The 14,120-nt window shown below is 36.1% G+C and overlaps 1 protein-coding gene across 1 annotated transcript; it reads right to left on the reverse strand.

The window, feature by feature from the left end:
- Nucleotides 1-9,417: 9,417 nt before the first annotated feature.
- LOC143182092 (uncharacterized) lies at nucleotides 9,418-10,077 on the reverse strand. The gene has a single exon (XM_076382833.1). It carries the CDS (start codon nucleotides 10,075-10,077, stop codon nucleotides 9,418-9,420), a length of 660 nt encoding a protein of 219 aa, XP_076238948.1.
- Nucleotides 10,078-14,120: the final 4,043 nt, after the last annotated feature.

Here is a 14,120-nt window from a genome sequence, read left to right on the forward strand (position 1 = left end):
AAATTTCGGGACTTTAAACTTTAAAAAAAAATTATATTAGATAAACATTGAACTTTTGTCTAATTTTGTGAAAAATTTCAATTCCGCATAACTTTCTTGGTTCCTGAACCTTATATTATTATCTGTACCTTTTTTATCAGTATGAATATTTTTTCCGAAGAAACTTTATTGCTGCTTCATTACTTTTTGTTAGACTGGACTATTAAAATTATTTTTATAACAACAAAGACATTACTAAAAATATAAATAGCATATAAAGGTCAACGTAGCTTCTGCAACATCGTACATTAACTTTATTGATCGACACTATCGATTGATTTTTATTTATTGTTAATATTATTCGAACAGTTATTCTAATTAAACACATAATCCATAAGTTATGTTAATTTTTTACAAGTTTCTTACGTCGTTTTTCGCGATGTGTTTGTAATGATAGAATTTTTGGTAAATATATGGATTAGGGGAGCCACCACTGATTTCAATGACCTTGGAATATGTTGTCAAGGTCATTATTCTGAACAACTTTTCCCTATACATATACCCGGCGGTCTCTTTTAGTTTTCTAGATATTCGCAGAAATGTTTTCAATATTAAAAAATGTGATCGGAGATGGTCTGGGTTAGGTTCATTAGCGGGGAAAGATTTGGAGAGGGGCGGCAGCCCCTCCCAAAAATAATAGACACGTTCCTACTTGTTTATTCCTGTATATCTTCAGTTATTTTATATGTATTTGTCATTACTTGAAAAAGAGCATCCAGTCGTTCGTCAAAATCGAGTGTTCTTTTAAATACAAATTCTGTCAGATAGTAGTTGAAATGATATTCACTACGACCATATCTAGGAATATTGCCAAGAATATCTCTCCGTACTCTTTCAATATTCTGGGTATGGACACCTGTGATTGGATCAACGACATTTTTCGAATGATTCACTACAAAATGTTGATATATATTTTTATCAATTTGTTCATATGCTTTTTAACAATCACTATGGATTATTGTTGCAGGAGCAATCTTTTTTACAATAAGAGACAATAATACTTCTGCTCTACGGGACAGTATTGGTACTACAAATATCTTTTTTGTGTCACGGTCTATACCACTGAAAATCCATTGTCCCGTAATAAGTCGTCCGCGATTATACTTTCGACGTCCAAATTTGGCTTCATCGATTTCTACAACAATTAATGCACGACGTTACGTTACAACGATTTGTTCGAAATTTATAATAATGAACTGTCTTCACTCGAGTTTTTTTGACATCATAAGAAATATTATCAATATAGGTTTCAGTGAGGAAGGTAAACAGAAGCTTTTGCTAACGAATCTAACCCAGACCTATTTCGATTACTCTTTTCAATATTGAAAATTTTCTTTGCGAATATCTCGAAAACTAAAAGAGATCTCCTTGTATATGTATAGGGAAAATATACGGAAACGTGTCAGGCAGGGGCGGCAGCCCCTCCCCAAACCCCTCCCCACTAATGAACCTAACCCAGACTAACTCCGATCGCACTTTTTAATGTTGAGAACACTTTTAAGAATATCTCTAGGGAAAGTTATTCAGAATAATGACCTTGAGAACATATTCCAAGGTCATTGAAATCGGAGGTGGCTTCCCTAATCTATATATTTACCGAATTTTTTATGGTTTACTCCAGTAAGAAATATTATAGTTTCATTAAATAAAAAAAATTAACTTTCTTGTTTCCTTTGTCCTGTGTCCCCTCAAAAGTTCAGATAATTAAATAATCATTTATGACAATTATGCAGAGTTAGATATTTATTCAACAAAATTGTCTGTAAAATTTAAGGATGGTTTTAAAATTTCGTAGCAACAATTTTGTAGGACACCTTGTATATTCTTTTAAACACATTGTCATCATTATAATGTCAACAATAAAATCGATAATATTATTTTTGGCCGAAATTGAAAAAAAAAGCAGAAAATTATAGTTTCAATAATCACTTCTTCTTAGAAATAATTTAAAACACAAATTTTCTTTTGATTGAATCTTCTAAAATCTGTGTAATAATGAAGTTGTATAAGCAAACCGTTGCGTTCTTGTTAGCGTGATTATTAACGTATAACTTAAAATGTAATCAGAATTTTGTAACAGTTATAGTGTTAAATATTCTACAATATATTTCACATTAATAAATTGTATAAATTGTAATACTCATAAAATTCAATTTTAACACTTAGCCGACCGATCGGGTAGATCTACCCGATCCAATGTAAGTCGGTAGCCGACCGATCGCGGAGATCTACCCATTTGACAGGTTGGTTTGCGCGAGCGTGGTTGGCTAAGTGTTAAGTATGTCATTTATTTATGGAACGAAGGAACAAGTTGTAAACAATTTATAATTTATTCAAAGAAAATTTAAACTAGTTTAACGCTATAACATGTATAAGAAGTCATTTCATATTAACTTGTATTCATAAATTTTATTTAGCATTCATGATAGAAATATAATTCTAAAATTTTGTATTTAAAATTACTTTACATTGATGTATAATATAATGATGATAATAACAATAATTTATATATACTTTTTAAACCTTCGTATTTATTTGTATTCATTTAAACCACAAATTGTAGCTATGCTTCTGTTACCGTTAATCGAGCTTAAAGACAGAGCATAAGATGGTTTTATAGGCTCAGAAAGCTCTAAATAAATAAGAAAAGACGTAAGAAGAGAACAAATGTCATCATCGGCATTACAGATGCTTCCATCTACACGATATCATAGAAAACTTATCGTAGAAGATACTTTCAAATTATTTCAGATTTTTAAATTACATATCTAAAATTTTATTTAGGAATTACAGTCACGGTATATAAACATTATTCTTATCATTGGTACATATTACAAACGTAAAATAATATTTTCACAGTACAGAGTATTTTATTTAAAATGATACAATCATTATATACAAATTATATATTATAAATTATGCAGGATGTTTTGGAACGCTATGGGATAAATTTAAGGAGTGACTCTAGACATAAACATAAGGTGAAAACTGAGACTAACGATTTCGCATTTGATGTTTTGGTTGTTATAGTTTGATTTTCTAGAGTTGAGCCCTGAAGCGTACCAAGAGGCCAGCGCATGAGCCGGCGGGAACTTAACGCTATCTCAACGGATCTCTTTTCCCCAGGAGCAGATGCATCTTTCTTACTGACCCGATAAAGCAGACTCCTTCATCTGCAAGACACTTCATGCTAAATCGATCACTTTTTTCGTATTCTCTTATTAATTGTGACGTGATGGCTTGCGTCAACCCGTGGACGATCACAAATGACTATGCAAACTAGTCACGCACGCTCCTCGCGTCCTTAATTTATTTGAAGTGTCAGGTATTGAAGATACTAGCGCGAAAAGCGGGCGTCCCAAAGTGTCCGCTACCTGGGCTAGCTGGGATCGTGGAGAGAGAGGGCTGGATTCTGTGGAACGGAGAGTGACGAAGTGGTAGCGGACTTTAGGTTCTTCACGGCGAAAATGCAAGTCAGTACACAGTTTTGTCTTGTATAAGATCAAATGTATTTGATCGAGTACCGTTTACAATATAATAACGAGGCTGTTACACGCAGTACTCCCGTGATATGTAATCCGTGGGAAAGTAACCCGAGGACCATTTCGCGAGTTATGAGTTTGGTCGAGGTACGAATATGGAGATGTTTAGTCATCTGAGAGATTCCGTGAGGGCTGGAATCTTCTGATTTACCCACATGCGTGACCGCAGAGCTTCGACTTTTGTCGAAGTCCGCAGGTTCAAAGGAAACCCTTGTTTTATAAAAACCGATTTACTTCTCGTACCTTGGCTTTAAACGACCAACAGAATACGTTAGTGGAGGGAGATATCCATGAGATTTTAACAGATGTAGGAGTCTTAGCTCCGGAGTCGGATCTTACCTAGATGTTGTCGTCCCCGAATCCCATGCACGAAGAAGGACGAAGCTTTCGCGTGCGTCATTATTATTGCTACGCTATACGTTACCTTACGGCCTCCACAATTGGTTGGTATGCGTCACGCCATATCGCAACCATTCTCTAGCGATGACTTACGGATTTAGATCGATATTTGGGAGAGAGATATTGATTCGGCCTACGATCACGGCGACGATCCCAACGGCATTCCGTGTCTGGTAATAGAGAGCAAAGTAATGTGTGCAGCTTACTCTAAAAGCGCTGATCCCTAATCGCTTGTCGCAGAACTGTCGATAGTCGCGTATCAGCAACGAGTGTCGACGCTCGGCACACGCGCATGCCCCCACACCCCGCACACCAATTTGCGGCACGATCGCTCAAGCGCTATTTATATAAGCCACTCGGCGTACTCGTTATGGTACAGGCGCGTATGCGAGGAGCGCGACACCGCTCCTTTCCGGCGACGATCCGCATTTCCTTGGCATCGTGGAGACTTCTCCAGGACTTCTTATGGCTCCTGCAGCCTGAGCAACGATCTTCGGGCTCGCCTCCACCCTCGCCTTCCTGTTGAGCCATTGTAGAAGGGCAACACCGCGGGACCATCCCTCAGCTTGTAATTGGCAGATTTTTTTTTGGCTTCTCTGATCCTCCGAGGAGGCGGCAAGTCCCTCAATTCTGAGGGTGGAGGGGCCCTGTACCATCCGGTGTAGATAAGGCGCCTGAATCCGGAAACTGCGCGGTCGGGGGACGGGGATGGTCTCATGGTCCCTCAGGTTTCCTCTACGGCTCTGACACGTCGTGCGCGTTCGGCACGGAGGCACCTGAAATTAGCAGCGATTCAAATTCACGATATTTTTCTCCAGGAGGCGTCTCTTGGAATGCGTTTCGCACGGGCGTCGTACGGCCCTTCTTATCACTTATTTCCGAAATTCACCAAAATGGGGACGGCGCTATGCGCAACATCACACGTTACGTTGTTGCACAATAGTTATGAGTGTACCATACCCAAACGCAATTCAAACTTCAGCAGGGATAGAAATAAAGATACTTTTAACGCGCACTATCGAAATCGGTATACGAATCTTTTTCTCTATTCCAGTCGCACGTATGTAGGAAAACGCAAAATGTAAACGGAATTTTCGTAAGAGTTTCATTTAACCTATTTTCGGAACCACTTATGGCGGACTGTGATACCACTTTTCTAACGAATATCAAATTTTTCGAATAAATGACACTCATTTCAGTTATTAGAGGGTATATTATTATAGTTTACAATCAACAGTGTAGTCCTAACGCAAGGGGACGAGAGAGGTCACTCACCGTCGAACAGCTGATCGGAAATTTTACGACACTTAACACGATCGCAGGACACTTCAGCCAAAATTGATAAATATCGTTGAATAACAATAAATGCTTCTACTTGGTACAACGATGGATTGCAATTCATAGTCCAACTCAAAACACTTGCTATGATATAGAAAGAGTTAATATTACGTAATTTGCCTGCTTAATTCACATGTACACACATTAGGTTACTTTTGTCTGCAAATGTTGAAACGCGATACAGGGTGGTCCACTTACGTAATGCCACCTAAATATTTCTTTTACTAATTGTGATGACACCAAAAATATTTTATATGCAATTTGAATGATATCGACAGACCAATATACTGCAAGAAATATTTCTTTTTAAAGTCTGAAGTAAAATATTGTTTACATCAACACAATTGGAATAGATATATGTACAGGGTGCGGCACAAATTAGTCCCCACGATTTTTTAGTTGATAAGTGTTTCTTATCAAAGTTAATCAGTATTTAACGGACAAGAAATTGCAATTTTTTAAATTACAAAAAAAATTGATTTTTAACAAAAAATCAAGATCGCCGTCATATCTTTAAATGGATATTATGAACTTCATAATATTGTAGGCGACGTTAAAACGTGTTTAAAAAAGCGATGATATAACGAGCACTTTATCTCGTTCGCGAAAACCGTTGTCTGTTGATTACGTGACCAACTGAAGGTCGTCTTCGGTAGGAGATTCCGTTGCGCTAATAACAAACACGGTGAATTTGGAGCATGACTCGTTTTTAGCTATTACAGTTGAACTCGAACAGGTGAACGACCTGTGTTAGCTGTTCGAATTTGAGGCCCGACGTCGAGTGGGGACGTCGGAGCCTGGGAGAGAGAGAGAGAGAGAAACTGTCGAACATTGGACAAAGTTAAAATATGATAAGCGAGCGCCGCGCAGCGGCTAATTAGCGTATTCCGCGTTTTCGCGAAGACACACGCGAGTCGCGCAGTCAGTCTTGCGCCAGTCCTTTGACAGGTAGCAACATATCAACAGCTTTATAGCCATTTCGAGCCTACTTCGCTAAGAGCACCTTGGTTTCTCCAAAAACGCTCAAAGTTCTCGAAGTATTAGAAATCTAGCTGTTTGGTCAATTCTCTTGCGGCCTGATATATTTGTCTGTTCGGCTATCACGTATTGTACGTGCGATAGACGAATCAGCTCGCAGTAAAGGGATTTCTTGGCGAATTAATGCACTCTTGGAATCGGTGATTGTCACGATTCTCTGAGTTTGCTAATTGTCATAAGAGCATGGAGACCACTGTTTGGGTGCATTGGTTGACGGGTACATCCAGACAGAGTTAACGTAAGTGCCTATCCCTCTGCGTTACTCGTGTTCTACCACCCGTTTAGTAGCAACCTCTGTGTGATGAATAGATGCACACGGTGAGGTGAAAGGCGTAGTGGAGCCTCTGACCGTCACCAGCGTCCTAGCCTAGCACCAGCTAGGGACAGTGCATCTCCAAGCTCGCGAATCCCTGCTCTCGCAGTGATTCGCACGAAGTAAGCCTTTTTGGAAGGTGCATAAGACGTAGAGAAGAGGTCTCTTCCTCTCTGTGCATTCACCTGTCGACTATTCCTTTAATTGTAGAGGAAAGTCGATCATACAGTCCAGTGCACTATCTTCGCTTTACAGGCAAGTAGTATATATATGGGGGTTCTGAACAGGCTGTCGAGGGGGCTGACGTCACACCTGATGACGTCACGCCTGATGACGTCACACCTGATGACGTCACGCATTGATATAGGTTGAAATCAATGCAAAACCTGGTCTAGGACTGGGTTAAGTCTGTGTTGTGCTTCAATTAAGCATATAAATCACCATAAAAATGGTGAAGCACAACACAGACTTATCCCAGTCCTAAACCAGGTCTTAGAGTAATAGGCAATTAAAAATATGAAATTAAAATTTAAAAAAAAAACAGTTTTTATTTTTTTAATTGACTATCACTCTATTAGGAAGGGGAAGTGTTATAAGGTAATTAACACAATCAAGTATATATAAATGACGAACTATTATTATTTTTATTATAAAAATATAAAAAAATAGAAATAAAAAATAAAAAATACAAAATTATTTCTTCTTCTTCTTCTTCTTAGTTATCTGAAACATAAAAAAATCTTATATAAATTTTTTAATTTATTAACATATTTAATAATTAAAAATCGTACTATAATATTCATACTAACCAAATAAATAATCCAAGGATATATCGTTCTAATCCCAAATGTCGTTATTCCATTGTCGGCGCTCCTCACGACACCTTATAAACATTAAGTTTATAAGCTGTAAGCGAAAAATACAGAAAATTAATAAAAAATTGAATGAAATCGACACCTTATAAACATTAAGTTTATAAGCTGTAAGTAAGCGAAAAAATACAGAAAATTGATAAAAATTAAATGAAATAAGTATTTAATTAAATTCAAAATGATACTTACGGTCTGATACGCCTGCTCTTCTTCGGGGATATGTTGTCGCCGCCGACGTTGGCCCGAAGGTATCGCATAAACCAATGGTTTATGAGCTGAAAAATACAGAAAAATTATTTATAAAACTTTAAGGTGTGTGGACACTTAAGAAAATAAAGACTATCGCGAGCTACTCTTGGGAATACTCTCAAACAGTATCTTTTCAATTACACTATCTGAAAGTGCTCCCGAGAGTAGCTCGTTACAGTTTCATTAAAGTATAATTAAAATGAAAATGAAAATAGTACTTACAACATCCAATGCCGCAGACTCCAATTTCTTTGGTATATTTTCCATTATATATATATACACGCACACATAATCAAGTAAAAATTGTTTATTCTGAACTGTGACAATGTTTCAGCAGATCACACGTTATATGTAGCTATCCCCACTAGCTTTGCCTTCCCACTAGATCATCATCATTCTTATCATTCACTTTAGTGACAAGATTCTACAGTCTCAGCGTTAGCTACAGAGACAATGTAGTGATGTGTTATATGTATATTAAGGAGCTAAGATCATGTTCCTAATCATAACAGCATCTTATTAATACTATATTAAGTAATTGTATCATTATTGATTTACAAATCAATCATTAGTCGAATCATGTTGAACAATAATCAATTTATATCGACCTATGATTGAAGCGTAACGAACAACAATTGAACCACATTGAACCATCATGAATCCATATCAAACCATCATTGCACCACATCGAACCACAATTGAACCATGATTGTACCACATTGAACGTCAATTGAACCGTGATTGTACCACATCGAACCTCAACTGAACCATGATTGTACCACATCGAACTACATCGAACCATGATTGAACTACATATCAAATAGCAATTAAACCATATCATGCAATGATTTATTATGATTAATGTTATACTTCAAATTGTTATTAAATAACAATCGAATTCTATCGAATAGCAATTAAATTATTACATTAAAGTAATTAAATCATTATTACTATTACCTTAAAGGAAATGTGGGAGGGAAAGAAAAACAAACATATGCGTTGATAAAATGAATACATATATTATGCAATTTCTCTTAAACATTTAAAGTTAATAATTGAATAGTTAAAAATACATGTTTTTGCGCTTATTTTATTAGTTCATTTTGCGTACAATATTTGTTAATGGATTGTATTCGATTACACGATCATGTAGAATAAGACAATAAGCTGTAGTATTTGCGGGAATATTTTCACCACAATCAAATTCTATATGCACATCCACAGTACTGTTCTTGATTGAATCATTTTGGTGTGAACAATCAATCACCACGAGAGGACCATGTTGTAGAAACTCATCAATCGTTAGAAACGCTTATACAATGCCTAAGAAATGCTTATATACGTGTTATACAAAAGAACATATTTATTTCTGTTGAAGTCAGTGTTTAGATCGTCATATGGATAAAATTCTGAATTGAGATAAATTTTCACGTTGGATAGCTTACAGTTATCAAATTCTGTAGCATTTTCACTCATTATATTTTTTTTTACCAGTTTGCAAAGCACAAATTACATATCGCGGCTTTTCCAATTGTGTAGTCGTTTTAACAGACCAAGAATGCTTAGTCGTGTTTTGTAACAGAGGATACTCATACAGATCCCACGAACGAAAACACATGCTCAGATTTCATCCACTTTCTAAAGCACGTAGTAATGATAGTTTAGTAATATCATTCAATATCACATGTGGTATGCGCCATTGTACTTTAAATAATTCGATTTCAGGTTCTAGCATTGGAGATCCTACAAGACAATTGTTATCATTGCGTGATCGTATTAAAATTAACTCGTGACGAGCATTAATTACTATGTGTTTATAATCTTCACAAAATCCCAATAAAATTTTTAGTGGTACGCAAAAATTGAAATGGTATTTTACATTCTTCTCATCGTTCCGTCTAATGTTCCATCCAGCATTCTTCATAATTTTATCTTCATCGCATGTAAATGATATATAGTTCTTATGTGTGCTAGTTATTCCAACGTTTTTATTGCGATCAATTTCCACACCATCCAGTTCGTATCGAATTTCATCAAACATGAATGCTATGCAATTATTTCCCAACTTTATAATTGATTCATCATTTGGATGTTTTATCACCACCTTGCCTTCCACATATAGAAAACTCTCACATGGTAATGTGTATAGATCTTGTTGTTGTATAGGCATTTTTATCTCATCGTTATATCCAAACGTCGAGTTAGCATACGCCTTGTATGTATGAGTTTCAAGCTTGACGATACGATCGTCGAACATGGGTTGTTCAGCAATATTTAAAATATCCATTTTTTCTTTTTAGTAATTATGTACAATGAATCCTAATGATTTTAAAAATGCGATATTCACTGCACTTAGCTTCTCTCTTTTTTTCTTTTCAATGTATTTAGGGGAGGCCTTAATGTTGTATGCAGTTTTATTTATAAGGGAAAACGTTTTTTGATGCTGTGTTTCGTTGAATACAAGCATCTCATTTACATGCAATACATGTATTATCGACGTCTCCGTACGTGTAACCTTACAGTAATTTCTTCTCCACGAAAATCAATTAATCGTCCAGTCTGATCTATGATGCGTATTGTTAGGTTCGTAATGTTCCGTGCAATGACTGGAAGGTAAATGACTTGAGCAGGTGTTTCAGATATTTTATATCCTGGTGGTACGTTGGGGGAAAATTCATGTATCGTATGTGCGCACTTATCACGTTGTATGCGCCAGCAGTTATATTGCATTCTACTCGAATAATGTTTACATCCATGATATTAATTGGGCTATCCGATTCATGCCACTGATGTGATTTCAAAACGCGAGTGGATGAGAATCCTAACAATGAACCAATGTTGTTAGGTTTGGTAAAATTTATTCGATAAGCACACTTTATTTCACTCTTCATGGTATTGTTATTAGCCCGAATTAATAAATTATCATAAACATTGTTATCATCATTAATGTCAAAGTTGATATTCATTTTAGATACATCTGTTTTTACATAATTATTAGAATGAGGAGTAGTCTGCATAATTGCGCGATTTAGATACTTTCTTATTGCATACAACTCATATGATCCATCGGGAATCACTATTGCTTTGTCACCCTGATCAAAGTAAAATGTGTTATTCAATGAATTCACATTTGGTATCGTATTATATGTTTCAAAAGCTGTTAGACCAAGCTCATAAGTATCATCACTCAAATCTATAGGCGGTTAATAGCTTACCGCCAGAATGCTACTCTTACCACTTAATGTAAATGTTATCGACATGTTTTAAGAAACAGCTCAATTCATACTGAATTACGATTGCAAAGATTCAACGTTTAAATTTGCTATCAACCGTTTGTAGAAATTGTAGACACAATTGGCCACAATTTTGCTGATTGTAGTGTTAATAAGGTGTGTAATTGTATTCAATTTTCACGACATCTTTCTGAAGATAATCTATTAATTTTTTAGGTGGTCGAAGGTTACCAAAACTATCAAAATATATAGCTCGATGTGCTCTCTTTGCGTAAGCTACCCAATGTGTGCCAGGTTCTTCGGCATTGTCCAAATTTATGATACCACTCTCATTTCGATGTACGCCATTTGATGGTAAAGCATTGCGCATATAAACACCTCTAAAGAATGGAATATGCATACATTTGGCGAGTTCCCTTAATTGTACATCAGTTGTTACGCCTATGGGCATACTTAGCGCCTTTTTGACGTTTTTTTTTTTTCTTATTCAGCATGCCTCGGCCACGCTTATATGGAGCGAGATAAACTCCTCGCCTTTCCATAGCTCGATTGTGACGTAGCATTTTTTCTAGTTGGCGTTGCACAACCTTTTTATCATTTATCGCCTTAGCTACCCTCGCTGTCCCACCAACTAATGAGCCCAGAACACCTAACAATGGTAAAATAGGTAAAATACCATTAAAATACCACGTTTTGCAATTGGAAGTATCCGCTTTCTTTTTGTTCCAGTCTTATTTTTACATTTATTTTTTGTTTTCATTCCCATTCCAAATTTCGTCTTAGTTTTCATAGCAGCCCAAACTGCTGCAGCTGCAGCTTTTTCACTCAGAGTCGAATCTTTTGCAGTGATACGTTTTCGCGCTTTGTCAGCGAGTATATCGTCAGCTGTATGTCTCTCACCTAGATTGTTACTACGCGAATATGCAATATCGTGCTCACGACATGCAGCATCCAAGGGATTGATGCCTGAATCACCTCTTGATAATCGCTTCGAAAGATGAGTTCCTGGACCACAAAATTGATATCCAGGAATATGCAATTCAATGGGAAGAGCGTTTATTGCTCGATTCAAAAACCCACTACCAGCTTTTACTTTTGCCGAAGACATTCACTACAGTTTTTAATCAGTGGTGCTGGACCATCAATATGTGTTTGCTGCCAAGGACGATTGTAGTGTTCCAAACACCGGCGATATTCTTAAACCTCCTTATCAGCTTTTATATATTCCGGAAGCTTATCCCACAAATTGTCAATATATGTACCAAACTTGTGCAATAAAATGTTCTTTGGTATATATTTCAACTGTTCAGAGGTTAAATCATGAATGTTGATGTCATCTGATATGATGAGAAACATTTCGACTACTGAACAAATTTTAATTTGATGCATGCATATATAAGAGCGACATGGATTGCGTATGTATCAGAATCTTGAAAACATGCGGTTCGTGAGACAACCAATGATTATACGTGTAAAAAATTTCGACAATAGAATTCAAATAATTGGCAAGAACATGGAATGCAGACATGGTAATATGTTACCAAACACTATATGTGGTATTATTTGTGGTCCATCCAATTGTGGGAAGACCAACGTGTTAATAAGTTTATTAGAAAGCCCCTATGGTGTACGATTTGAGAATGTCTATGTGTATTCAAAGTCCCTGCAGCAGCCGAAATATCAGTATTTGGAGAATTTATTGGCATCGATAGATGAAATTGGTTATTTTAAATTTTCAAACAATTGCGATGTTATTTCGCCAGAGGAATTACTTCCAAATTCAATTTTCATTTTTGATGACGTAGCATGTGACAAACAAGATACGATAAGAGAGTATTTTGCAATGGGGAGACATTCAAAGGTAGACTGTTGTTATCTCTGTCAAACGTATGCAAAAATTCCCAAACATCTTATACGAGATAATGCGAATCTATTGATTTTGTTTAAACATTATGGTACTAACTTAAAACATGTATATAATGATCATGTAATTACGGACATGTCTTTTGATGATTTTAAAGCATTGTGTCGTAGTTGTTGGCAACACAAGTATGGTTTTGTTGTGATTGATAAGGATAGCTCGATGTCTAATGGACGTTACAGGAGAGGATTTAATGAATTTGCAATACCATAATACAATCAATTGTTAATTGTCACGCCATGTGAGAACAACGTTTCTGTTCAAACAATGATTGATAGTCAAGATATTAAGGACCGTGAGAGAATTGCAAAGGAAATAGCTAACACAAGTGAATCTATTCGCAAAAAATATCGAGCTTTGAAAACAGGCAAGATGGATGAAGATGCTGCATTGAACAGATATTTTAAACCACTTGTTGATCCCTTGAAACAGATTGTGGAAAATACTTCTACAATGGAAGCTGATGAACAGATTGTGAAAAATGTCTCTGCAATGGACGCTGATGAATCACTGTTATTGAGTTCAAATACTAAATTGAATGATACAATAACACCTATACAATTAAAAGTGAATAATATAAAACGGAAACATTTATCGGATAAATCATTCATGACCTCTACACCAATTCAATCGAAACGAAAAAATGTTATACGAACCAAGTCATCGATTTCTTTTATATCAGTGGATCCGGTGGTACAATCGCCGACTATCGATGATGATGATGTTTTTGTAACTACTAATGAATCGATTCTAACATCAGCTAGACAGCAGCTACAGACATCCGAAGGTCAAGAAACACTTCATAGCTATTTTGGCCCATTAGGTATCAAATACATGGGTGCACTTTTAAGTAGTGATAAAAATACGGCCGTAGATTATGTATATGGTGTACATTTCCAAGATAATGATGCAATGCTTGGTGACAAACAATTCAATATAGGCAAGGATGACAATATATTTATAGATGGTGTAAAATACATTGGAACACCAGGTTTATATGAATTAATTTTTATGAGAATTCCTGACGATGCAGTGTACACTGATACTGATAAGCAAAAATACAAGAGTATATTGATGGCAACCAATGCACACAAGCGTGATCATAACTCTCAAAGCCCCATAATGGGTAACAAAGGTTACAAATATAAACATATAATTGCTCCCTTACTTGCGCGT

This window comes from Calliopsis andreniformis, chromosome 8 (genome assembly GCF_051401765.1).
Source record: "Calliopsis andreniformis isolate RMS-2024a chromosome 8, iyCalAndr_principal, whole genome shotgun sequence".
Taxonomy (NCBI): Eukaryota; Metazoa; Arthropoda; class Insecta; order Hymenoptera; family Andrenidae; genus Calliopsis; species Calliopsis andreniformis.